The sequence below is a fragment of the Amblyomma mixtum genome, chromosome 1 (genome assembly GCF_055824585.1).
Source record: "Amblyomma mixtum isolate Tamu chromosome 1, ASM5582458v1, whole genome shotgun sequence".
Taxonomy (NCBI): Eukaryota; Metazoa; Arthropoda; class Arachnida; order Ixodida; family Ixodidae; genus Amblyomma; species Amblyomma mixtum.
The window spans coordinates 26261566-26288167 of record NC_143012.1 but is presented as its reverse complement, the minus strand read 5'-3'; the positions used below and the strand labels follow the sequence as shown (position 1 = coordinate 26288167).

Sequence of the window (26602 nt, the reverse complement as noted above, 5' to 3'; positions counted from 1 at the left end):
ATGCCCCACTCACTGGAAACCATACGATGTTTTCCTTATATTTATCTTTATTGCTTTTCTGATAACGGGGTGGTTGTTGTTGTTTCCCAGGCACGAGAGGCGAGGAAACGCTGTCTCCTTGAGGTGAGTTGCCGCTTTTCCGCCTGTAATAAGGCAGGCGAAATCAAAAGAAGAAGGAAAGAAATTAAGGAAATAGAAAAGGCGAACTGTAGAAAAAGTAATTCGGAAAGGAAACAGATTCGAAACGTAGCAAAGTAAGCAAAAATAGAGTCCCAGTAAGGACGCAAAAAAGGGAGGTGTCAGACGTAAACAAAATAAAGAGAAAACTGCTTTTCGCTCTTCAGCTGGCGGGTCACCTCGCAAGCTAGCAGCATCTTTCCTGGCAAAAAAAGTAAAAGAGAAAGAAAGAACTAAGGGAATTAAAACTACGCAGAAAGTGAACTATGGAAGTGGGCGCGTACGAATATGGCTTCGAGGGTGTTTACTGCTTGGACCGCATAGGCGACTGATCCGTTCACCTTCAGGGCAATCCATAGCCTCTTTAGTCGGGACTCAATTTCTAACTGTTTGATCGGTCAGAACCACACTCGTCGCAGTGGCTTAGTGGCAGTGCTGTTTGACTGCCAAGCGCAAGGTCGTGAGTTCGATTCCGGCTGCGACGGCTGCATTTCAGTAGTCCCGTATTGAGGAACTTTGGAGCTCTTTAAAGAACCACCACCGAAGGTTGAGGTTAATCAGGAGCCCTAGACTGACGGTGTGCCCCAAAGCCACTTCCCCGTTTTATTGCACGCGAATATTAATTAATTATTACTCGGTCGAGATCAAGCGTGCACTTGACTGAGAATGATTTCCGTATCCAAATGATTCGATTCCAGCTACAACAAGTATATATAGCCTGGGTCGCTGACCCACCCAGGTCGCGTGATCTTGTGACGTCATCACATCCTGCCCTCCAGGTTGTGAGCAAACTGCCCACCGTAGCACTTAAGTTAATGATTGGACGCGAGAGCTTACGCAATAGGCGCCCGTGTGTTGTGCGATGTCAGTGCACGTTAAAGATCCTCAGGTAGTCGAAACTATTCCGGAGCCCTCTACTACGGCCCCTCTTTATCCCTTTCTTCTTTCACTTCCTCCTTGTCTTACGGCGCGGTTTAGGTGTCCACTGAGATGTGAGACATTTACTCCGCCAATTCCTTTCCTCAAAAAAATGGCAGTGGTTTAGCTCTGGTTAAACCTGGTTGAGTTGCGAAAGCAGCGGCTGCTTGGCTACGCTTAGGATTCGCCTGTGGTTAGGCGTGGTTAGGCTGGCGAAGCGAGCGCCGGCGGCGGCGGCGCCATCTGGCGAAGCGCGGTGGCGGCGGCAGCTGCTGCGGTTGCTAGGCGACGGCTCAAGGTCATTCGTGGAGTCGCCGCTACGGTGAAAGTGCGGCCACGCTGAAGAGGCGAAACGGTGGGCGCAGTATTGCTTTCGCAACAAAAACCAATTTCGGTCACGAGAGGTTGCTCGGGAAGAGCATCCTGGGTCTCACAAGTCCCGCCGATGAATTTGAGTGAAACAGCCACCTGCCGAAGCAGTGGGGCGTCGCTTAAGCTCTGCACTCCGCCAGTAGTTCTGGTATATGAGGGCTCCCTGCGATCTATGAATGCAAGGTAGAGAATGACCAGAGGGCCCCATGCAGCTGAAGGGAGTCATTAACGCTATCGCATCATGCCATTAAGGCTGAGCTTAAATGTCCCTCCCAAAGGTTTTTGTTTCTGTTCCAGGGCATGCAAGAAAGCTAGCCCATCAACAACAGAGCTCTACTTTTCAAGCACTCCGAAGAAAAGACTCATGCCATCGACAGACCACCAACAGCCTGCAGTTATACCTTATTGTTTTGCTGAATGTTTACGAAAATGCGACAATAGCCAAAGAGAACAACCCACTCAATAAACTCGTGTTCTGTGCGGCTCGTTTATGATGGCCTCTGCGAGAAATCATTCACATATGTGTGGCATGTACTGGCAATAGTTTTTCCTGATCTCAGAACGAATTTCTCTGATTTGCAAGCCGCGCGACTTAACGCACTAAACGGGCAACCCTTAAAAGTTTTTTTTATACAGTCTATAGAGTTTCTATAGACTCCTGTCTATAAAGACTACAGACTCTCTACAGACAAATCCTACAGAACAGTCTATAATCAATAAAAATGCTATAGACAGTCTATAGACGATCTATAGGTTTATGGCCATATACTTTTGTCTATAGGCCATGAATAGACTGAAAGAAATACCTACAGGAAGGCAGTAGAGTCTATAAGAAGTCTATAGACTGTCTATAGACCACTTTTATAATGGAAATGCGCATCCCATTGGTGCAGTGTATGTCCTGAAGTTTCTTCATCGAAAAAAAATGGAGGACGATATGGTCGTCCTCTTGAGAATTTGTCGCTTTTAAGGAAAGTGGTTGCCCGGTAGTTATGGTGGAGGAGATAAGAGGCACTCTAACGTTCAATGGCTAATAGTTGTACTCACAAGAATAGATACGCCTGGCCCTCGAGGTGCTTGTTAGTAGTTACTTGTTTCGTAACACATCAGGGCGAGCGCGAGGCGTTGCCCGCGATGACGTCACGTATCCACGCGTAGTGCGGCGTCAGTTTGGTGTAGATTCCCGGATGACGTGGCTCGCCGCATCGAAGACCGCCCGATATGACGCCCGCCAGCTGCCATCTGCCGGCCTGCTTGACAACGAGTGGACCACCGCTGTCACCCTGGACAAGAGAAAAGGGCCCGGGACACAAAAAATGATGGCCGCCTCACTCGAAGAAGGCGAAAGTGAATTCATAACCAGTCTATGCATGTGCTGCCGTGATGGCTCAGTGGTTATGGTGCTCGGCTGCTGACCCAAAAGAAGTGGGTTCGATCCCAGCCGCGGCGGTCGAATTTCGATGGATGCTAAATTCTAGAGGTCCGTGTATTATGCGATGTCAGTGCACGTTAAAGAACCCCAGGTGGTCGAAGTTTCCGGAGCCCTTCACTACGGCGTCTCCCATAGCCTGAGTCGCTTTGGGTCGTTAAACCCCCTAAACTGAACCAAACCAGTCTATGCATGCACAAACTGGTCCTGTGGCTTCGGTTAAGGAGCAGAGAAAGTCATGAAAGGAAAAGCGGAGAGGTTGGCCAGTGCGTAGGTCAGATGACTATAGTACTGTGGAACATCGCCAGGTGGTAGAATCTGTGTGAATGAAAAATTAACGTACTGCTTAGTTAATCCTTTATAGTGCTAGGCCTAAATTTCGGACAGTTGCAGGTTGGGAGCAAGTGCAGAATACATAAGCTTTATGATGTTGCAATAAAACTGTGGGAAGTATACACAACGGACCGTCCCAATTGTCCTCGTAGGGAGAGACTAGAAACAAAGGAATGAAGGAAGGAATGAAGGTATAGTCTTCGTCAAAAGTTTATAGCCAAAGCGGGATTGCTTCTGACCCACGTCGCGAGGCTCGTTATCCATCCTCGGCGTTTGAAATCTTTTGAAGGTAAGAATTACCGTACTTCCCGCTTGAAGGGCAGGACTCCCACACATGCAACAAGAACACCACAGCACTGCTCAAAAGCAGTACCTTCCCTGGACTCTAAACTTTTGACAAAGGCTGTACGTCTGCTTACGTGGCAGGAGTCATGGCGGCCGTCTTCGTACCCGGCGCAGTACATGAGGTTGTTGATGACGCATGTCCCGTTGTAGTAGGCGGCGCAGTCATCCAGTGGCAGCACGAGCACAGCGGCCTGCTTCAGAACCGGGCTCATCTCGGCCTCTTGGATTGACCGAGGGCACGAAGACGGATAGTTTCTTGGTTAGAGCGTTTTAGGGGACCGTCTAAATCCGGGACGCACTTTTTACAAGCCACGAGATTCAGCACATTCCAGCATACGTCTCGCAGACGGATCTGCGCTTACAGAGGCTGGGACATTACAAATGGCGCAACAAAAAAGATCAAAGGCAAGAGCAGTAAGCACAAAGGACCAGCACTAGCTCCAAAAAATTGATACTTTTCTGCAGGGAGTTTTAACGACATCCCCCGCAGACGATAGCTTTCCAGCGTCGTCGTACGTCGTAACCATAAACATTGGCGTTCCCGTGATGGCCATGAAACCATCCACGTGGTCTTGAGGGATGGGGTCATGTGATGTGACCTCAAGTGGGCTGGATGAGCCGCGCTTATGAGAGATGGCCAGGGGCCGGTGGTTGCAGCTGCCGTTCTCACTTGGGTCTCGGGGAAAGCGGAAGGTACGGACAGTTTTAAGCGCGTTATTATGCAGGGGTTGGCAGGCTTACAGATGACCTTGTATGGTTAGCCTTGTGCACGCAACTGGAGAGCGCCAATTCTGGGTACGAAGCACAAACCGAACAAAAACAAAATCCTTGCCTTTGGATGATATACAAACGCCACAACCACTACACCATGTCCCAAGGTTGCCGGCCCATAGTATTGTGTGAATACTTTCCTCTTCACGCATACAGCTTTAATTTAGTGACATGGCATCCAAGGGTCGGAAAGACTTGTATATGACTCTGTAAGAACTCGGCTTTTGCGCAGAAAATGTGGACAGAAAACACATTGCAATACAAAACAATCGCTCACCTTCTGTTTACACTGTAGACTGTGTTCGCAGAGGGAAGGGGTATTTGATGCTACCTATTCAACCAACTTCTGAGAATTAGCAAGCTTGACTTTTTTTTTTTTTGCGGATGCTCACAAAGCCTAATCACAGGTGAAAAATGAGATGAGACCCGCATTGGAGCAATGCCAAAACAAAACGCCCACACATACTATATCGACGTCCGCGACTATTTTGCTATGTATTTTTTTCGCGTCGAATTACTGAACTAATTACACCTCGTCAACCAAATTTTTCCCACGGCAACATTTTACCACACACTTATCTGTCACAATCGCACTTTTACACATTTATCTTCAGAGAACAACGTAATCGTGAGGGACAAAATTGCGAACACTTTTTTTCTGACGTGACAGAACCATATAATGCTCTCGCATTAATAAACACTGCGGCCGTGTTTTTGCCGTATGACAATAGCAATAAAGGGCAAAACCGCTATCGATCTATCATCGGTCACCAAGAGGGAAGGGGAGACTGTCTTACCGCGTGTGGCACCCCAGCCGGTAACGTAACAGGTGGTGTTGTCAGCGAGTTCCGGAAGCTCCTGTAGACAGATGGGCTGCGCCTGGCCGTTCAGCGTCACGGGCGCATTCAGCTTGAGTAGGGCAATGTCATGGTCCTTCCGGTTTTCCACCAGCACCTTCTTCTGGAAGGCCAAAAGAGGACAAACCCAAATGGGTGCCATCTTGGTAGAAATTACCGAGGAGGTAGACATCTCTGGACATCCTTGTAGCGACTCTTAGCTTCAGGCATTAGTCGTGTGGACAAGGACGGTCTATAACCTACCCAGAAGCAACGACAGCAGAGAGAAACGTATACTGCTAGAAAACGCGGTTGCATACTGGCTGGCCCATGCTGAGATGAGATTAGCGCGCTCAAAAAGAGCCCCATTGGCTACGTCCAGAATTCTCGGAGAAAAATTTTGAATATGGTAACATTGTAACGTACTATTATGGAAATATTGAAGGTAATGGTGCATTCTTCCAATGCATAGCAAAATTTTGCATCGCGAAATTGAATCCGAGTTTCGCGCTTGATGCCCTCGTTCGCATCGTCTGCAACTTCTTGCACCTCAACCTACGCATCTGAACCGCGAGGGGCCCTTCATGCAACATTTCTTAAAGTGGAACTCACGACGTCTGCAACTCAAACAGCATTTCTTTCAGATACAGCAAGAGCTGTTGCAAAGCACAAGGTCATTTCCATGAGAATATTAAAAAAGAACATCTGTTCGCCGAACCATTCACTTGATTGCGAATTTTAACGTGTTGTTCCAAGACTAATGAAACCAGAGAGAACAGTGTGTTCGGTAAAGGTGAAGTCTGCACTCACCACCTCCATCTGGTAGCCGGGGTGAATGAAGATGGAGTCCACGTAGCGCAGCTGTTGCGTAGCCTCCTCCTCGACGAGGTAGTACTTGCCAACGTAGACTATCCAGTCCGACGGCTCGCCCCAGCTGCAAACGTATGACCCCCGCCCATCGAAATGTAATAAAAGACAGCCTCTTCGTTTCGTTCCCCTCGGCTACATAAACCGCAAAGCCATAGAAACAATGAAGCACAAAATGATTTCGAAATTTGTGCTGTATACACCTCACATAGCCGGAACAATCCAAGTAATGCGGTGAGGCAACCTATGGACAGTCCTGTACTCCGGAAGCGCTGCCCTCAGGGTTGCATTCTGGGGGGAAAAACTGTCTTAAAGCTATCTGTACCAGTTCTGGCACTGCAGATAATTCTGGCATTGGAAGAACAATTTTTCCATTGGCTGTCTGAAGTGTTCGCATCAGAAGCGCCGCAGGAGGCCAGAACAGTTCTTCCCAGCAGTACGTATCCTTAATACAGTCCTGTACTCGCAAGAGACTGTCCTTAGGTCGCAGGCGGCCTGAAAGAACTGCCCCTGCCACTGCATCAAACGCTTAGATACCAGAAGCTTAGTAGATTTTTAGTAGACTTTTGTCTATAGACTGTCAATAGAGTGACGGTAAACAATCTATAGATTTATGGCTATACACTTTAGTGGACTTTTGTCTATAGACAGTCTATAGGCTATGAATATTCAATAGGAAATATATGTAGGAAGGCTATAGAGCTTCGAAGAAGTCTATGGAAAGTCTATAGCTCATTTTTTATAAGGGTGCACAACGACACCGACAACGCGAAGCTGCGAGAGCTAGGCTAATAAGTAGGGGTGTGCGAATATTCGAAATTTTCGAATATATTTCGAATATTTAATTTTTAGTATTCGTATTCGATTCGAAATCCAAGTATTCGTGTTCTTTCGAATATTCGACCCGACGCGAATAATCGTATCTAGCCGAATATTCATTGTGCGCACCGGCGTTCATTTCGGTCAGCAAGCCCTGACGACAGAGACATAACAATATGGCGGCGCCCAGAGCAATGCGCATGGATGAAGGAAAATTTTTCCTTACAATTTTTCCAAGGGCCATGCCGTAGCTAACTGCGCTGGTGAGCTTTTTTATGGCTATACCTGCGAAGTTGCAATAGTCAGAGCTGTGCACAAAGTACCTCGCAATACGTGCCTGGTCAGTGCCAAGTCAGAGGGCATTTTCTGTGGCTGGAGGAGTCGTTTCAGCTAGAAGGGAACTACTTCTGCCTGACCATGTGGAGCAACTGGTTTTCCTTCACGACAACCTTTTATGTTCAGCCCAGCAACGCGCTTTTGTGCTGATGGCAAGCTAGCCTTAATCAATGTTGTGTACTAGCCATCCTCTCTGATATTTCCACTCTTCTAAGAATAATGTTCGAGACTGATACTTTTTGTGCAGCCACACACACCTTTTGTGTTCATTTAATCATCGATGTTGAACTGTGATATTCTTGGGTGCTCAAATAAATGTTTTGTAGTGGTTAAATGGATCTGTCCTTGATTATTCGATATTCGATTCGATATTCGGAATCTAGTATTCGTATTCGATTCGTATTCGAAAAATTTGATATTCGCACACCCCTACTAATAAGCTTTAGTATTGTTATAAATCTGTATAGAAGCTTGAATTGCTGGGCGAGCTGGTTATTCATGTTCTAGACAAAAACCAGCGACAACCTGTCTCTTCTGGTCCTGTGTCTCGGTTTTCGCTGTTTATTTTTTTTTTTTTTGCTAGGACAGGATTTGGCCACCCTGGTGTAGTACTTGGCCGCAACCTTCTGTGAACAAACCGATTAACTCTCGGCCCTCCGTCCCCAGCGGCTGCGGAGCAACGGACCAAGGCGGCGGTCAGACCTGTGACTCAGCGGAGGGTGCTAAGAATAACTGGGTGCAGGCAGGCCTCCATTGGAATCTGAACCTGGAAATGCTTAAGGAGTTTGTGGGGACATGGTGGACGCAGCTGGCAAAGGACAGGGTAATTGGAGAGATATGACAGAGCCCTTTGCCCAGCAGTGGGCGTAGTCAGGCTGACGGTGATGATGATGATGTATAGGATGCGACCTATAACCGACTACTTAGGTCTCAGGCGGTGCTTTGTCTTCTCTCATCTCCAGTAACTGGCCACAGGTATGATTCCTGCCCTTTGATTTGGAGTTTGTTAATTAGCATATAGGATTGCAGAACTCTCGCACTGGGTGTGGAGACGCGAGGAGAGGCGAACTCGCACCCACGTTCGGAAGCAATGCGCCGCGGAGACGAGCCACTGTCGATCGACGAGCGTGGCGCCACACTTGTGTCCGTAGACGGGGTCCTCGGCGAGCCTCAGGGACGCCTGCCACGGCCAGCTCTCGGGCTTGGCTCTGCGACCGCCCACGATGTAGGCGTCCTCGTCGCCATGGAAACGGAACGGGTCCGTCTGCGGCTGTCCGCACGTCGCCGACGCGTCGTTCTCGCTCCCGTCAAAACCTGGGAGCAAAAATACAACGCAAACCGGGTGTGATCATGATTACTAAAACATTGGTCAAAGGGCGAATGTAAAAGTGGTCTTTTCCGCCCTGATAAGCTGAAAAATCGTGAAAATGACAAAACCCGGCGGCTCAAAGGAGCTTGAGTGTAAAAAGGAACACCGAACGAAGTTCGTTGAATGTACTGGCTCAACTGTCCCTTTGACATGTGGAAAGAAACTATGTTGGCCAAAGCGGTAGGTGTTTAAATGAGCTCATCCGGAAACATTGTAACAATGTAACTGAAAAGCGAGGAGGGCTTCAAGACTCATACTGCAGAAGATGTAAGTTAAACATAAACAGTAAAGATCAGAACCAAAATGAATCAGGTCATGCTCGAAAACCAAGACTAATGAGATAGTGTCAACGTGCCAGCCAGTTTACCGTGATCGCACTGTCGTCACCAAAAGTAGATGTCACCTAACCAGATAGATTATCGAAATAGAAGTGATAGACCGATTACAGGTGCTTCCCGCGTGTCAAAGCCATCGATCACTTTTACTCGCAAGGAGCTATTGCACCTGCGCTATCACATCAATATCCCACCTGCTGCGCATGCGCGATGCTGGCCGTGTTCTTCCTATATATTCTGTCCCAAGACTCAAAATAAATAGTTGCAATCAGTGCTTTTGTGTCCCATGTGCCTTCTTTTCTTGTATCCTCGTGCCTTAGTATGCTTCCGTCATGACTAGGGCCCGGAAATTTAGGCATTTGCCTAAACATGCCTATAAATGCCTAAACGGGGTTTTTTTGCACATGCCTGCCTTTTTGTCAATTTTTAGGAAATACTACCTATTGAACCGCACTTTTGCCTATAAATGCCTAAATCCGGCACTTCGGTCCTCGGTACCGTTTTTCAATATTGAGACATCTGTCTCTATGTGTGGTGAAAGGCGCTCGCCGATGCACGCACAAAAGGCGCGGGTCTCGCCGAACGTTTTTCTCGAATTGTAACTTGAACGCAGTGTAATGAAGTGTTTATCTCGAAGTGTAGCAAGAGGCGAGTTTGGAAAGAGGCCCGACATACATTAGTGCAAACTTCTCAACATTGACGGAAAGGATGACTATTGACTCTCAGTAGATGAATCGTTGAAGGTAGCGGCAGAAGTACCAGCAGCACTTCGGGGACTGGAAGGAAAGGGCGCCTCTGCTTCTACGAAGGTGCAACAATTGGTAGAAAAAAATAGATGCCTAGAAACAATTTCCCAAATCAGAGACTTTCCACGCGGAGACGATACGGCCACATCACCTGAAGGCATAAGCCTTTGTCAACTCTCATGTTTTAGGTTCGCGCCACTAAAGTCATGTGATGGCAAACGAAGCCTTTTAAAGTACAAAACTATGCTTAGCGAAAACAGAAGGAGCTTCAATTTCGAAAACCTGAGAAAGTGCTTTATTGCTTCAGTTGAGGACTGCGTACGCTCCGTGCTTGACTTACAAATGTTGTACTTATGAGTAAAGAGTACTAAGCGCCTATTTTTGCTTTATAGCGCCTATTTCAATATTTTTTAGAGCCTAGATGCCTGCCTATTTCGGGGGTCTTTAGTGCCTACATTTCCGGGCCCTAGTCATGACAAACCAACAAGCCTAAACTGCCACGTTCGCCAACAGAGCTTTGATCCATCGAATGATCCATTGAATGCCTACAACAACCGATTCGGAATGCCTGCAGCTTGGCTCCCTGTTGCTCAGAAAGCTTTGACCTTGCCATCTTTGCAAACGCCATAGGATGCGCTTTGTGGTATGTACGCTGGGCTCACCTCATTGTTTTAACGGAAGTCTTAACCACGTAGACCATTCTACCTCTGCTGAGGCGTTTTTCCTATACGAATGCTTTCTATTATATTTCGATCCTTTCAACGAAGCACTAGACAGACTTCGTCGAAAATTCATTTGACTCACTTTTTATACAGTTGGCTCTCAGATAAAGCCTGAATTCAACTTGCCGCGTTCTGTAAAATCGCTCTCTGCAAGCAAAAGCAGAGACACGCATCTATTTATACTCCTTGACTTCGAGTTTCGTGAGAACTAATACTTCCGCTCTCACAAAACACTTTCGTTCCGTGTGGCTGTATTCGTTCGTACAGTCATCCACAGACCTCTCAGACCACTCGAACTCCGTGCCGTCTGCGCTCCGCAGCGCGCAGAGCGACGTCTAGCGGCAGCGCCTGGTTCGAGATTGTGCGTCTTTCAGTGCCGTCTGAGCATCAGACATGCGCTATCTCGAACCAGAAGCCTCCGCTAGACGTCGCTCTGCGCGCTGCGGAGCGCAGACGGCACGGGGTTAGAGCGTTCTACACAGGTCTGTGGACGACTGTACGAATACAGACACGCGGTATCAAAAGGCACAATGCAAAAGCATCTGTTAGCTCTGGATGTCCATAGTTGAAGGTGGCTTCACACAGCGTTGTGTTCTCGATATAGTGCGAATGAAAGCATAACCTCCGTGTGTTGTGCGATGGCAGTGCACGTTAAAGAACCCCAGGTGGTCGAAATTTCCGGAGCCCTTCACTACGGCGTCCCTCATAGCCTGAGTTGCTTTGGGACGTTACACCCCAATAACCTAACCTAAGCTAACCTAGAACCGATTACTTAAGGATACACGCAAGACAGTGCTCTCGGGAGGTGAGCTGCGCCTGGTCGCGCTGGAAAGCCGCTCCAAGTGAGGGCAACTACCGGACGTGCATGCTAAATACCACTACGGCTTACTGCTACACTCTAAAACCCGAATACACCTATATGGGAGTAAAAAGAGAGTAGGTTGTCCTCCAAAGCACTCTCTTTATAACGAAAGTGCTCTAGAGGATAGCTTACTCCCTATTTTTACCTTTCTTTTAATAAGGTGGCACTCGCCGAATAAGAGCCAGTGCGTCGTGATCTTGTGCGAATGGCCGCCACTTACCGCAGCGTTCTTCGTCCGTGCCGTCGCCGCAGTCGTCGTTTCGGTCGCACTTCTTGCCCTCGTCCACGCACTGGGAGTTGCGACACTTGAGTTCTCCCTCCTGGCACTCTTCTGCAGTCGCAGTTTGTGAACAAAATTACGACACGAAGTGTTTTATTACAAATCACACCAATTACAACAGAACTACTTCTCACCATGGTCTACCACGACGCACTAGAAGACAATAAGATGCACAAGTGGTTCCATAATATAAGTGTACACGGTTCTGACTTCAGAGTGTCCTGAAGCGCTACTTCGCAGGACTTCAGTGGGATATAGAGGCTATAAGATAGCTTGGACAACGTGTGCATGCGCAAGCGTTCCAGTGACGCGGAAAGCTACCCAGTACTTTCTGTTGTAGTCCTTGAAAAGTATAGATCCAGGAGACAGTCATTGTGCCCTGTTCCTTCTTTTTGTACGCATTGCATTCTTCCGGCCGTTCTCCCTTTCCCTTCTCACTTTGTTCCTTTTACCCTTTCTCGATGCGCACGGTTGCAAATTTAGCCGGGGTCTGGGGCTGCGTCTTGTGAGAATTATTTTCCGGACACATTCTCCCGGAAAGTGACCGTTTCTTTGCCATTGGTGAGGCCTTCGATACCAGACCCCGCGAACGATGTAGCTCGATGGCTATCATTAACCATGACTCCATAGGTGGTAGCTGCCATGGTAAATAGGCAAAGGAATGAATCGAAAAATTAATTGTTCTAGAGTACGGCCCCTGGATAACATTCCTGCGCTCTGTGTCTCCCTCTTCAGTGACTATTTGTGTACTATCAAGGCGCCAAGTCCTCAGACCACGGTCGAGACAGCGGACTTAAGACTGGTGTGCCCTTTGTGTGCATGCATCGCTAGTATTCATTCATTCATTCATTCAATCAATCAATCAATCAATCAATCAATCATATCTGTCTGTCTGTCTGCCTGCCTGCCTGCCTGCCTGCCTGCCTGCCTGCCTGCCTGCCTGTCTGTCTGTCTGTCTGTCTGTCTGTCTGTCTGTCTGTCTGTCTGTCTGTCTGTCTGTCTCAGTCTGTCTGTCTGTCTGTCTGTCTGTCTGTCTGTCTATCTATCATCATCATCATCCATTCAATCAATCAATCAACCAATTGTTACTTTACCTCCTACTGGAGCTTCGGTCAGGTAATATCGCGCGACGAATCCAAATCCCGGAGTGCCTAGTTTCCCGGAAGTGAACACAAGCGTGGCGGCGGTGTTTGGCGGCAGCGCGTAGTCGCGAGGAAGCCACGGTCCGCACCAACGGGCCAACAGGGTGGCGGATGCCAGGTCGTCAAAGGCCGATCCCGCGCTCGATAGCTGCTTCTGCGCCTGCTTCTCCTGCTGAGACCTGGACTGCGGCCGCAATTCCCCGGCGTACAGGGCCAGCCGGTCGCGGACACAGTCCATAGAGTCTTGAAGCGAGAACTCCTCGAACGCCAAGTTGATCACCTCGTGTGAAAGAGAGAAAATGAGAGGGGTCTGTGTAGAAACGTTTTGTGAGATCAGATTCTGATCCGTGTAAGAACAGTATACATCTATCGTCGCTTGTTCCAAGGAAGGGGAAAAGTCTGGATGCCTTTGTTCGGTCTTTCTTTAATGCATGAACTAGATTGTGGAGTCGCATTTTTTCTTTCCTCTGAGCGCACACCCGGTATTCGCTTTCCTCGCTCCTGCTTTTTCCGTGTCACCCCCCTCCCCCGTTCCCCTTCCTGCTGTCCGCTCTACCCGTGTCCACTGCGTCTAGATCTCCCCTATTCCGTGACCACTTTCCCCCTGTCTGTTCCCCGCGACTCTGCTTAAAGGGCAACTCCGGCATTTTTTGTTCCCCCACGAATTTTAGTGAAATTTTCAGGGTGTGTTCTCCGCAGTTTTCTGGTTATTCGTGCAAATTTTGCAGCCGGGCGACGTCCTCCGGTAGTGCAAATTAATTTTAAAATTTCCATATTGTGCCCTCAACCGGAGCGATTTCTACGGGCAACCTTGCGTGTTTGACGTCATGGGTCGGCACGCTTGTCGATATTGGCTCTGCGTTTGCTGAAGAACAAAATTTCCGTGCTTGTTTTTGGTTACTTCGGACAAATAAGACCAAATATGTCGATTACAGTCGCCACTTTAGCCAGTCAATGCGCAAACGATAAGTTTTGGGACCCCCAAGCAGCATTGTCCAATGGCCAATGATTGGACACGACCTGAATCAAATCGTTTTTTAATGATTATCCTAAAAATTTGCTTGCACGCCATGCGCATATCGATGAAAACTGGAGGCTCACATAAGCTATAAAAAGCCTGCTATGGGATTCCTATGTATGCAAGGGCACTCACAGCCAGGTGTTGGACACAACAAACGTTTAAAAAATATTTTAATTCGGTTCCAAAGATTACCTCAATGCTCACTCTCACGATCTAGACCCATCGCTAGCGCCATCAACCCTGACGTCGCAAGGTGGGAAGAAAAATTATTAGTTTTAGTGACGTCATACCAAAATACAGTGACGTACGATGAGCGGGGTACAGCAGTTCTAGATGGCATTGGCACAGCCGCGTGAGCGCAGTCGACGCACCAGCGAGCCGCATTTGCTGCTAACCGCCCCTCGCTCGGTTTGCGGCGCGCCGTTGCGAACAGCGTCGCAACGTCCGATTGCAGCTCGCCGCCTGCGTCCGGCCTGCTAGATGTCAACGGCGGGCCGCTCGCGGCAAACGCAACGACGGGAAGCGGCAGCCAATGCGAGCGCGGAGAGCGGCAGCGTCATGATGACATAGGGCGCACCCCTTGGAGCCGAGCGGCCTGCGCCAGTCTTCGTGCCGACCGCCGGCATCTGAAGAACGCGATAGTATTGTTTGTTCACGTTCATAGCAAACCCTGGGATATATGAATATCAAAAATGCATCGTTTCTGACGATCGTTGGCAAATAACGAGTTCCTGGTAGAAGTGATGACTGCGATGCAAGCAAATTTCATCCCATAGCCGGTTTTGCGCTGCTGCTACCTGGTGCGATTCGCCTGCCATCTGCTAGTTGCGTTGCTGAAGACATCGTGGAAATCAAACATATTTTTTATTATGGGACGAGTTCACAGTAAAGGGGTGCCGAGCGGAGCGTTTCTGAGCGCTGGCCAGTCCCGAAGCGCCCTCAGCTGCGGAGTCAATGCGAAACCATCTAGGCGCGACGACTAGGGCAGTCTGGGACCAGCGCGCAGGTCGTCGCCCGGCGTTGCCGCGGGCAGTGTCGTTGCCGAAAGATCCACTTTTAGCACAGTCATGCTGTCGTATCTCGAATCTAGGAAGCATCCTTTCTGGTAGCATAGCTGTTTTGTATTTTCTTGTGCGGACGTGAAGTACGCCGAACCTGCCGGCCGGCTGGCCAGCCTGGATCCCGTCTGCCGGCGTCATAACAACTAGCTAAAGTGTGTTCTTGACGTAAATAATAAACCCTGGGATAAGAAATGTGAAAAATGTGTCATTTTTGAGGATCGCTGACTAATACTGAGCTGCTGGTAGAGGTAACAACTGTGATATGAGCAAATTTCTTGCCACAACCGCCTCGCGCGCAGCTGCCGCTGGCCCGACGTTCGGGTCCGGCTCGCCTGGCGCCCGCTAGCTCCGCTGCCGAAGGCGTCGAGGAGATTGACCATACTATTATTTTATTGTGAGAAGATGCTGTTGACACTAAAGCTGTTTGTGAAAAGTAGGCCTTTTAATAGCGCAGGCGACTTCCAAAGCGCCGGCCGCTTGCGAAACAGGCTATAGGCCTAGCGACGACCACGGCAGCCAGGCAGCAGCAGAGATCGTCGCCCGGAGCGCGCGCGAGCGGTGCCGTTGCCGAAAGCTCCTAACATAAGCAGACATGCTTTGTCGCTGCTCGAGTATAGCGGGCCGTTCTGATCACAAGGTGAACTTGTCTTTTCTTGTGATATTTGTACACCATCCCAAGCAGCGCTCAGGTACTGCTGCACGGCGGCGAAGTGTGACACCGGTTGTGGGCGCAGCTTGGGTAGAGCGGCGCAGCGATGCTTACTGGCATTTTGCAAAGTGTTTCGCATTCTCACGCGAACCCGCGAAGGCGATATTAGCGTGTGATCAAAAAAAAGTCGATGCTGCTAGCCATCCGTTGTTTTTTTCATGCGCTGGTCAGCGCGTGTGTGAGAAAGCAGACGATGCAGCAGTATGTGCGTCACAACTTTTGTGGGCCCACGTGACCAGGCGGTTGATCTTCCCCCTCTGTGACGTCACTGTACAACTCGGCGTTCCGAAAACGAAACCGAAAATCGTTCACCTAAAAATGCGATAATAAATTATTCACTGTGAATATATGAATATTTGAGTGTGTATCATGCTTCCTGGAGCCATAAGAAGCGTTTGAAACTAAGAACGCGCGAACCACAAATTTGGTGTCTCCACCCCTTTAAGCTCGGACAGCGTGCATACGTCATGTATGGTTTATTCGGCGTTTAGCAGACAGCTGTACTTGATAATATAGACTCAAGAAACAATTAAGCTTGGACAGCGTGTCCAGTCGTTCGTCTGCACACGTCATGCGTGGTTTATTTGCTTTTTTTTTCGCCGTCTTTTGGTTTTCGCGTCCCGTCTACACCGCTCGTCATTCGGTGACTGGAGTCGGAGCGGGTCGCACGTATCTGACAACGGCAACGTAGAACGGCTGGTAGGTCTGGATGCAAAGCATACTACGTCTATGTGAGTAAGAAATTGACTTCGCTACGCGGGTCGCGTCATAAAGCAGTGAATTGAACGCGTGTACTCCATACGTGTGCACTTTCCCCGTTGTACCAGCCGCGGTGGCCCAGTGGTTACGGCGCTCGGCAGCTGACCCGAAAGACGCGGATTCGATCCCGGCCGCGGCGGCCGAATTTCGATGGAGGCGAAATTCTAGAAGCCCGTGTACTGTGCGATGTCAGTGCACGTTACAGAACCCCAGGTAATCGAAATTTCTGGAGCCCTTCACTACGGCGTCCCTCACAGCCTGACTCGCTTTGGGACGTTAATCCCTAATAAACCGAACCAAACTTCCCCCTTGTAGGTATAGTGAACGTACAGACGAAGCGTTGGTCCCTTGCTGCCAACGCTGCCAAGAAAATGGTAGTAACCCACCAAACCATAAACCTCTCAGAGACGTCTATAGCTAGACGTCTCTGAGATGTTTTTGGTTTGCTGGGAAGGGTATCTTGAGTTTTGGCTTCAGTTTCTGTTTATCGAATTGGATTTGTGCTCATTTGTGCGTATGTATGCTTGTTATCGGCTATTAATTACCACATGGCTATCACCGGTCAGGAGGTAACCATCCACGGCATATTTCCGGCGGTAACTTCTTCGTCGGAGGACTTCGGCGACTATACTTGCCTTTGTCTACACCGTCAACGAGGTCCGGGCCTCCGTTAAGTAAACATGCGTCCGCCCGGAGCCCTGAACGCAACGAGGCGCGAGTGAGTGAATTCTTCCCTACCGGCGTTCTTAGACGCATGAAGAACGGTGTTGTGAAAATGGGTGATATATTTTGAGACGCCTCGAGTTCAGTCGGTCAAGGAGACCGCTAAGCCTAGCGAACCTACGCAGTTTCAAAGATGTGAGGAATTGAAGAATATAGGCAAAGGCCAGCCAGATCTTTAACATAAAAGAGGAAAAAAAAAACAGAATAGACGTATTTATATGATTTCAAGTGCATTCAAGGCTGCTTAGTCGCCGCATTCCGTCTCCACGGAAGAAGCCGATAAAATGCTGCCGCCATTTTGGGCAACCTGTTAGTGCGCAGACGAGAAGAGGTAATATAGTTTCACTTTATTAATATTTAGCAGTAGGTCTCCATATTTAGAAACTCTATGGAGTAAGACCATTGTCCGCCATCTTCTTTAACTGGCAACCGCGAAGACCGGGAGGCCGCCAACTGTCATATTCAGTATTGCTTATTGAGGAAGGAAGTCTTCAGTGATAGAGAAGGCCAGGATGCGGCTTTTTCAGATATGACTTCTGCGAATGGGACTTCTTGAAATACAGGTCGAATTCTTAGGAGTGCTGCATGTCTTGTTGTATGCCTATTCCGGCCGAGTGAAGTTGGCCGAAGTTGACCGACGAGTTTGCCCTAAGACAGCAGAACTTAGGAGCGCTCCATTATGTGATATCCGATTTGGATGACGGTCCACTGCTCATGAGGCCGCCCATGAACAGATTCCCTGGGACGCTGGTAACCGGCAATTCATCCAAACCTCGGTGATAGCAAATGAGCTGCAAGTTACTCAAAGCAACATTTCGTCAGCATGTGATGGCCTGTGCTTAGAAAAAGAAATATTCGTGAGAGTGTCATGAATTTTTGGGGACGTCAATTTAATAACTATAACGACGATGCTTCTTTGGCAGTATGTACTACACTTATCAATTCACTTGGGCCAGGACAATGTCGAGTTTGAGCTCCTACATCCCCCCCCCCCTCCCCCGGAAAGAGCTCAGGGGATATTCAAAATTCCGCACAGCAATGTTGCCCCTAACAAGATGGCCGACTTCGCTATGAAGGAACTACATGGGCTTCAGGACAGGCGCTAAAGGTGTGGATAGAATGTAAGAAACGTATTTTGGAAGAATCAAACAAAAAACCAGTCTTTCTTGCTTTGTTTCAGCTGGAAACGCATGGTCCACCATCTTGTTGGGGGCAACATTGTAATGCGGGAAAGCGCACTTGCGGAATTTTGAATACCCTCACCCCACCTCTCCCCTTCCCTGCTACTTCTTTTCCTTCGGGGAGCGGCGTCTCTCCCCCGCCGCTGCTGTCCAAGAGTCACGCCCGGCTCTCCCCCTCCACTACCCTCATCAGATCATGAGGCCCGTGGACTGTGCGATGTCTGTGCACGTTAAGAACCTAAGGTGGTCGAAATTTCCGGAACCCTTCACTACGGCGTCCCTCATAGCCTGAGTTGCTTTGGCACGTTAAACCCCTGCAAAACATAAACCATCTTTCCTCCTCTCTCATTCTCTGCCCTCCCATCGCATTTCCGGTGAGTGGCGCCTCCATAGCCCGGTGCTGAATGCTAGTTCGCGCGCCAGTTTCGGCCTAGCTGTCGTCGCGTAATACAATGCGTAAATACAATGAGCGCGAACTAGCGCACGGAGCAGAGAACCCACAATCCCGCATGAAAGTTGGCCGGCCCTTTCTAGCGACGTTTTGATGCTCGCACCCTTCTTCGTCGCATGCTCCTGCGTATACCAATGCAGAGATGGCTATTAGGTTTCGTTCAGACGGCAGAAGACAGCCAAGGGAGCGGCCAGTAAACCGCGTAGCTCCAGGGGGTCATAAAGCTCCGTCTCTGGCGGTGAAGCCGGCAGAGAAGCGCTGACCATTCAGCGTGCGAAAAGTGATGAGAGGAGAGGGAAAGGATCGAAGACGCTGAAATTCAAATTTTGACCGCAGATAACTAAATTTCTACAAACCGCATTAAAAAATCCATGCTGGAGGATATTCGTGAAGTGGCGTCTTTTAACGCCCCACTTATACCGCAACTTTATCAAAGACCCTCTCACAGCCCCTTTAAAGCTAATTCAAGCTAAGTGAAAAGTATAAAACATACAGCTGAAATTGGTGTCTATATGTATACTCCTTTAATTGAAGCTAATTGTTAGTTATAAGTATCATACTCTCGCGGTTCCAGAGTCAGATGATCAGCACGGTTGCATCACTGTTTTTGCAAAAGTTGCATATGCTGTTTGTGAAACGCCTCCATCAGGAATACGACGCTTTAGGTATACTGCTCGAAGGTGTTCCAAGAATTGCTCGTATTTGGTCATCACACCCTATGTACAACTATACTGCTCTAAGTTATACTGCTATGTACTGCTATACTGCTCCTTGGAGCTATAGTGCTCCAGGGTGTTCCAAGAAACGCTCGTCTTCGGTTGTCACACCTATGAACTACGTGTGATCGGGCAAAAAATGGGATGTCCCATTGAGGACTGAAAAGCCATTGTAGGGTGGCCAGCGATGTCCGTCAAGCATTAAATGCCGTGCGGAAGCTGACAGGAAGCTGTAAGCTCTCTCCGTCTCTGCAAATTTTTTACAGCACTAGTTTTGTACATCAAAAGCAGCAGCCTTCATAGCAAGATACTTTTGCATTCCTCATATATGCCTCGTTTTTAACCATGGCAAAATTCTACTTAAGAATCTGCGCCTGTATCCTGCTGCCAGTTTTCCGAAAACAGAACACAGACACCAACCCAGCAAACCAAAAACCTCTCAAAGACATCTAGCCAGACGTCTCTCAGAGGTTTTTGGTTTGCTGGGAACGACGCCCTGAGCCACTTTTACATCAACTGCAGCCACTATGGGCAGCATGCTATAGCATTCGAGTAACTCAGGTTCAAGTTGATTTGACTCACATTCGTAACGTTGCAAATTTCTGACCCATGTTTCTTGAAAAAAAGCTAAAGGGATGTATCGAAACTGATCAACTAACACACAATTTGAAAGGCTATGAGTGGTGCAGAAGTGACCAGGTGTAAGCTATCGCCTAATTTCCAACTACCTTACCTTTCCGGGTGGCGTACGCAGCGTCCAGACGCAAAATGCGCCTGCGGGATACCTTGCGATGCCATCGAAATTTGGGCTCACGATGTACGTAGGGTCGTTGTCAACAACGTCAGGCCTGAGGGCATCCTTGCAAGCCCTGTCCCATTCAGAAATCGCAGGAAGGTTCAAGCTGCGGGTAAACACCTGGCCAGCTAAACAGCAGGGATGGGAAGCACGAAAGGCAAAGATTGCTTTAAAACAGCTTCACTTGTCTTGGCGTATTCCTTTCTCCTGTTTACTCCCTTTTTGAAAGAGGAACACATTTTAGAAACCAGGGTGTAAACTGTCAGAAAAGCTTGCTTCCATCTCACTTCTTTGCAGTAATTGACATACAAAAGTACTGCATTTATAACATCAAGATAGACAGCTCAGAAGCTCTGCACATGAAGGAAAAGTCACACAACCACTACAGCAATTACTGAAAGAAGGCACACACAAATGGAATGCTTCAAAGAAATTCATTTATACATGCTCACATATTCACTGTACATAAAGACTTCCAAACTGTGACTGCAATGCCTCAACATGTCTAAAATATCAGAACACAAACAACTGCTATAATATGACATGAATATGCCATGTAGTGACAGCAGTGCAAAGTACGTCTGCCTAGTTTACATGACATTCTGGACGAGGCTTTCTGGATAATAACTGCAGCTATTACACTAACATTAATGATTAACCAGGCACAACTACTGAATAAAAGAAAGAATGTAGTACCACCCACCGGAGCACAAAACTGTGACGACTAATGTGAGGAGTTTCATTGCCCAAGTGAGGTAGCTTCAATGCACCTCTTGTAAAGGAGAGCATGCCGCTGTCACTCTTATCTTATCAGGGTCGAAATTCATTGTCCGACAGACGTAATGAGACAGGGGTTTGAGCGATAACCAAGATAAGAAACAATGCTTGTAAATAATCGGGCCAATTACATGTTTTATGCAACATTTGCCGCCATTAGCGTCATCAACGGCAGCTAAATGTCTTAAGGGGTTTTAGAAAATATCTGAGGTCCAGAATCTCTTTTGCGAAATATTCAACAGGGGGGCAGAGGTGAGATGACTTGTCCAGTCTGCTTTCTTTCAGTGAGCCCACCTGTCGTTCCGCCTGGGTAAGCAAAAATTTGTATTCCACTAATAACACTAGGTTAAATCTGTAAGCGAAGTCTAGTTCCACGTGACGAAAAAAAAAAGGTGGGGAAGTTATAGAAATTTATAAATGAGCACAAATGCCCAGACCCTGATTGCATGAATTTTCACTGTCAGTGCCAGCAGTTCAAAAAAGGTAGCAAAATCTGATTTGACAGTACAGTACATAGAGTGAATACATATGACAGGAACAGACAAGTAATATAATAGAAATGCAAAATACATGTACCTAATCTGCAACAAATGTGTGCTACAAGCACTGACAGCTGTGCTGTCCTATTCACCAAACAAGCATGCTCCACGGCTGCCCGCAGCCAGGGACCTACAATGGCACTCAGCACCGAGCAAAACCATGGACCATGTCTGGGCAAGTTGGCGACCATAATATTAAATTTTCCGCACCTATGTAGCACTGCAGTGCTAAATGCTGAATACTACATAACTCAGACAAATATTAACAGCTAAACAAAGAGAATTGTATGATTAACCGTCTCACTCACACTCAGAATTTCACACAGAGGTTTTCAAATTGGAAGTCTTTAACCAACACGATAATAATGCAGTATCAAAGTTCTGAACCTCGAGCACTTCATTGCTGCTGACCCCCAACATTTAAATACATTTATAAGAGAAATATTTATAAGTAACATTAGCTAATCAGGATAACTTCCAAGTTACCAAAAACAATAAAATAACAGGTGTACACTTAGGCACATACAACAGGTGAATAACAGCATCTGAAATCATTTCCTCATCTGCTGATGTAGCAGTTTGTATACTGATATCTAGATTTTTTTGTTCTCAGGGTCAGCTTTCGCAGCGAGTGATCGCACAGAAGGCCTTTGGCACCTCTGACAGCTGATACTTCAACTTTGCTTTGAGAAACATTCTTTTGCAAGCGCAAAAAAATATGATAAAATTGATACAGTCGGTATCGTACAGGCAATACAGGGTTAAAACCCCATAACTTAAGCATGGTTTCATCTGGAGCAGGGCCAGACCAATGAGTGCAACTCTGCAACTTCTTAGCCATTGGAATGGTGGCGCCATCTATAACTAGGAGTCGGAAACTACCGGTGCAAGACTTTAGGGTTAATTACCCAAGCAAAACGTATTGGCCACGATTACTTCTGCTATAAAATCCTACTTTGTTAGTGCGGTATCATGGTCGATTATGTCATACTTAGGTTTATCATGTCAGTAAGAAGAAAACTACCATTCCAAATCACAGTATTAAGACCCATCCCTAGATGTCACTTTTACATGAAATCCCAGATTGAGTAAGCTTGCAACATTCAACACAATGCATACAAACTCTGTACACACCACAGAAATTATATGGAAACGGTTGTGAAATGTTTCACTTACAGCAAGAAATAACAAAAAGTTATATTACATTAGGCCTTTTGTTCTAACTTAATTTTTTGCATAAATCTTTGCATGTTGCTAAGAAAAATAACAATAACATTGCAGCAAGTTTTTAGCAGTTCAGAATCAAGAAGCATACTACACACAAAGGCAAGTAACAACCACTACCATGGGAACATAAACAAGCTGCCGCTACTCTGCAAGTACTAAATTGCCAGACAAGTGATTAGAATCGCGTTCGGAAACAAAGCTTTTCGCCTAACTAATACTTATTAGATAAAAATGTGGTGGTCTCCTGTATAAGTTTCAAAATCAACTTTCTGAACATAATGCCCGGGTAGAGTATTTGGTCCACACTGTTAAGGACTACTAGCGAAAGTGCTCACTCAGATGCCCTTCATCATTGATCAGAGTAACTCTTCAGTAAGAATGAACCATGAACAAAATGTTTGAAAGCATTTCCAGCTAAGAGCTGTCACTCCAAACAGTGGATATTACATTCAGTATAAAATAGCAGAGCCGAGACTAGCATATGATGCAGGAATTGACAGTACACGTTACAAGCAAGCAAGTTGGTGAAATATATACTTGCAGCACTGTATATCTGATGTAGAATTAGCTACTGCATGTAAGAAAAGGTATGAATGTCATTTTTAACTAGATATCTAGACAGCGGAATGATTTTATATTGCGCAAGAGCCAATTTAATAAAAGCTTTTCTAAACAGTAACAGCATCCGTGCGGCGAACCATGGGGGCCTGTGCAAGATGTACTATGCCCTGCTCACTAAGAACCAAAACGTTAAGCCGACTCATTTGCACGCTACAAAACTTGTTCCTAAGTATTGTAAACATGGTAGATGTGTACAATTTGGCTCAAACAGAGGCGATTGTAGTCGCTGGAATGCGACGCTTCAAACATCCATTGAAGGATTTTAACTATTCCGAGCATAGTCGAAGTGTCAACATGAAACATTATTGCTCACAATAAACACACCATCGATGCTAGGGTTCAGCCTACGTTTTTAGCAGTGAAACAGCAATTGTGCCTGTGTGCTTTTCAAGACGCACTCCTGAAACTGGTGCCAATCAAAGGATTTAACACAAATGTATTTTAATAAAGCAATTGAATTATTATAAAACGATCTCATTACACCAAGTTTTTGCACATGACCTCTACCTCATGTGTAGCTAGTAACCACAATTTTCATGGACTCTTCATAGCAAGTATGACGCAAAAAGCCAGTGCTAAAAGGCAACTTGGCTGGTGCCAAATGTATCACCGCCTTTTTTCTAAATAATCTCACTCAGCTGATGACCTCATCTGAGATGGGAAAACTAATAAAGTACGACGAACTGCTCGGCCAACTGAACACTGCTTTATTTGTTGCACATTTTTCAGTAAAACTGGGCAATTGAACAAACGAAACAGAGCTGGAGAGCTGCTTCCTTATATTATTGCAGTAAAATAAAAGTCATGCGACATATCATTACTTCTGAACAAAAAGTTCTAAAACACACTGGCACATGTATGCCAGAAAGCACAACCCTTTCTAGATGATGAGTTGATGACCATCACCACCAAACTTGTGGTTCAAGATAAAAGTTGGGCCAGAGTCAACTGTCCCAAAGTTGCCATAAAGTAAAACACAGCACTGACGGTGACTCGCATTATGGCTGCCACAGAAACAGTATTCAAAGAGGCAAGACTGGCCTACTGCAATACTTTGGCACTCGTAGCATGAATAATGTTGGTTGATGCCAGTGATCTGATTGAAAGTCAAGAATAAGGAAAAACTTAATGGCAGATATTTTCCTATTTGTTTGGCATGCAAAAAAAAGCAATTTCACAGAGCTGGTCTATGCAGTGATAAAATCCATTTTGAGTGTCTTGCACATCATATCTTACAAAAGCATGATGCTTTACTGTTTTTGCATAAATTATACTTTCAGCACTTACACACAGAAAAACAAGAAATTGTATGCTTCATTTCTGGCAGTATGCCAAAGGGCAAAATCTGCATAAAAAATTGTAATGTGGAGGTCTTTTTACCCCTCGCTTTACTATAAAGCTGCAGCAGAATGAACAACCAGACTTTATGATTACCTTGATGTTTATTTTTACATGTAGATAATGTCATGGTGAGAGATGAATATGTTGTTTGAAAAAACGAGCTGCATTCAATAATAAAACATAGCTGCACTGCTTTTTCCCTGCCTTTATCCTCCACAAACTAATTGCTTGGATCGCGATACACACGTCTACAGACAATAAAATTAACAATGGCGTTCATGTATCCACGCCAAGTGGGTGCTCCTGATGGGATTCAACACAACAATGTCAGTCTTCTCTCTTTAGAGGAAATGAACTTCGCAGTCAGAGAGCTTCAAAATGTGATGAAGACTGAACACAGATCCAAGGATCGCGTCTTCTCTTTCGCAAGTTCAATCAGTCACAGCCTTTCACGCAACAACAACGCGGACGCGCCACTCTACGGCTTGAACTTGACGAGCGGTATGCTCTTGGACGACAGACACCGATCGCACACCCACTCTGCGTAGACCTCCTGCGTAAGCAGGTGGAAGGCCGCGTCCGTGAGACCCGTGCAGATCCTGTGGAACCAAAAATTGCAGCCGCTCTCGCACAGGATCGCCTGGTCGTTGTCGTGCACTTCCTTGTGGCACACGCCGCATGGGTATATTGGGGGAGCGTTCGGGTTCTGCGGGTTGAACACCATCGGCTGGTCGGGTGGGTAGACCTTGCCAGAGGACATGGGCATGGGTTTCGGGTGCATCGCGGACGGGGGCATGCCCACGGGCGGTCCCGTGGGCATCTGGGGTTGGGTGACGTTTGGCGGCTGATGCAGCATGGCGTGTTGTGGAGGCCGCCGGTGCAGGCTTTGTTGGGAAGTGACGCTGTCGTCGAAGGGATTCGAAGCGACGATCGTCTCACCGTACCCGGTCATCGGTGGAGGCGGCACCAGGTCCGGTATCGAAGGACTTGCCTGCGCCGGCGTGCGACGCTTCTTGGTGGACGGGCTCTCCGGTTGCAGCTTCATGTCGCCCGCTCCGACGCCCGGGCCGTCGAGGTCGGCGTCCTTGAATTTGTTCGCCCCCTTGCGCTCCCGAGGCATTCTGAAGCCTTTGCCGCTTTGAGACTTCGTCCACCGGGGTCAACGCATCACAGCGAGATCAGTGAAAGACAAAACCGGCAAAGAAAAAAAAGGGACAAACGCACGGCGACAAACACGACCGGTTGACGCCAAAATCACTGGACGCGTCGTTTTAGGCTTGACTCGGACAACTTCGGCTTGTACAGAACTTTTCTGGCTAAGACCGTTTGTGCGTTTACTTATACAAAGCAAATAAACTACACTATACTATGTTAAATTAAGTAAAATTTTGAATTGCTACTTTATTATAATTATATATGAGTTCATTACTTCCAAAAAGTTAAACTTCTTACTTCTTTTTAACGCTAGTTTTTATTCTCCTCGGAGGAGGGCGACACCTGCCTGCTCAGCGAGTTTGTATGTGTGCGTCTTCGTGGTGTCTGTGCGTGCGCGCACGGCGTTGTCTCCGGCATCGGCGCCCAGGCAGTAGTAAACGTCAAAATGGCTGGGAGCATTCTCGAAAATCTTAGCGGCCGCAAGCTTGCTTGCATAGTTGCAGTAGTGCTAACACTTCAGGTTGTCTGCTTCCTTATCGGCGGCCTGATTGGTGAGTAACGTCGCCTTCCAAGCTAGAGCAGAGCGTGCGCCTTGCGTCAAATGACCGCTCTCCATGGGACGTGATTGAATAAGGAGCATAACGTCAATTTATTGTCCCTTTATTTCATGAGTAGGCTTTTGCGGTGACGCACACTTTGGACTGCAGGTTTTTTTTTTTTTTTTGTCTCGTAGCGCATAACTGAAGGTGCAGGATGCACAGGTGGAACAGTTTTGTGGGATATGTCATTCTTCATACGTCTTGTGAGGAGTTCATTGAAGATTTCTAATTTTCTGTGCATAAAGATTGTGGTTAAGATGTTATGGA

General features: G+C 47.2%; 4 protein-coding genes across 7 annotated transcripts in view; 2 read left to right on the top strand and 2 right to left on the bottom strand.

The window, feature by feature from the left end:
- LOC149365811 (uncharacterized) overlaps positions 1–1956 on the top strand; it is a 90120-nt gene extending 88164 nt beyond the window's left edge. Inside the window, exons 22-23 of the mRNA XM_089546418.1 lie at positions 91–123; positions 1765–1956. Of these exons, the coding sequence (XP_089402544.1) occupies positions 91–123; positions 1765–1782 (51 nt within the window). The 3' untranslated portion in view covers positions 1783–1956. The remainder of the gene's footprint in view (positions 1–90; positions 124–1764) is intronic.
- Positions 30–21683, bottom strand: LOC149365810 (transmembrane protease serine 9-like). 2 transcript variants are annotated; one of them, XM_089546410.1, is made up of 10 exons: positions 20780–21683; positions 20014–20204; positions 12612–12939; positions 11458–11568; positions 8283–8517; positions 5992–6115; positions 5143–5302; positions 3649–3794; positions 2515–2750; positions 30–143 (listed from the first exon to the last, which is right to left on the bottom strand). In XM_089546410.1, the coding sequence occupies exons 1-9, from the start codon at positions 20817–20819 to the stop codon at positions 2574–2576; spliced, it is 1512 nt and encodes a 503-aa protein (XP_089402536.1). In that variant the 5' UTR covers positions 20820–21683; the 3' UTR covers positions 30–143; positions 2515–2573. The 2 variants fall into 2 exon arrangements, with proteins under 2 accessions (XP_089402536.1, XP_089402531.1); XM_089546405.1 differs by having other exon boundaries at positions 5143–5305; positions 20780–21681.
- A 2241-nt stretch (positions 21684–23924) lies between these two features.
- On the bottom strand, positions 23925–25845 carry LOC149365809 (uncharacterized). Its single transcript, XM_089546346.1, has one exon. It carries the CDS (start codon positions 25699–25701, stop codon positions 25060–25062), a length of 642 nt encoding a protein of 213 aa, XP_089402472.1. The 5' UTR covers positions 25702–25845; the 3' UTR covers positions 23925–25059.
- A 281-nt stretch (positions 25846–26126) lies between these two features.
- wls (Wnt ligand secretion mediator) overlaps positions 26127–26602 on the top strand; it is a 39108-nt gene continuing 38632 nt past the window's right edge. For all 3 annotated transcript variants that reach the window (XM_089546318.1, XM_089546311.1, XM_089546302.1), the window contains exon 1: positions 26127–26287. In XM_089546318.1, coding sequence (XP_089402444.1) covers positions 26182–26287 — 106 coding nt within the window. In that variant the 5' untranslated portion in view covers positions 26127–26181. The remainder of the gene's footprint in view (positions 26288–26602) is intronic.

Coding starts and splice junctions, on each gene's coding strand:
- LOC149365810 (XM_089546405.1), bottom strand. CDS start 20,819: ATGAAACTCCTCACATTAGTCGTCACAGTTTTGTGCTCCG. Junction 12,940..20,013: donor TGCGTACGCCACCCGGAAAG/GTAAGGTAGTTG, acceptor CTTTCACACGAG/GTGATCAACTTGGCGTTCGA. Junction 11,569..12,611: donor GACCGAAGCTCCAGTAGGAG/GTAAAGTAACAA, acceptor CTGCGACTGCAG/AAGAGTGCCAGGAGGGAGAA.
- LOC149365809 (XM_089546346.1), bottom strand. CDS start 25,701: ATGCCTCGGGAGCGCAAGGGGGCGAACAAATTCAAGGACGCCGACCTC.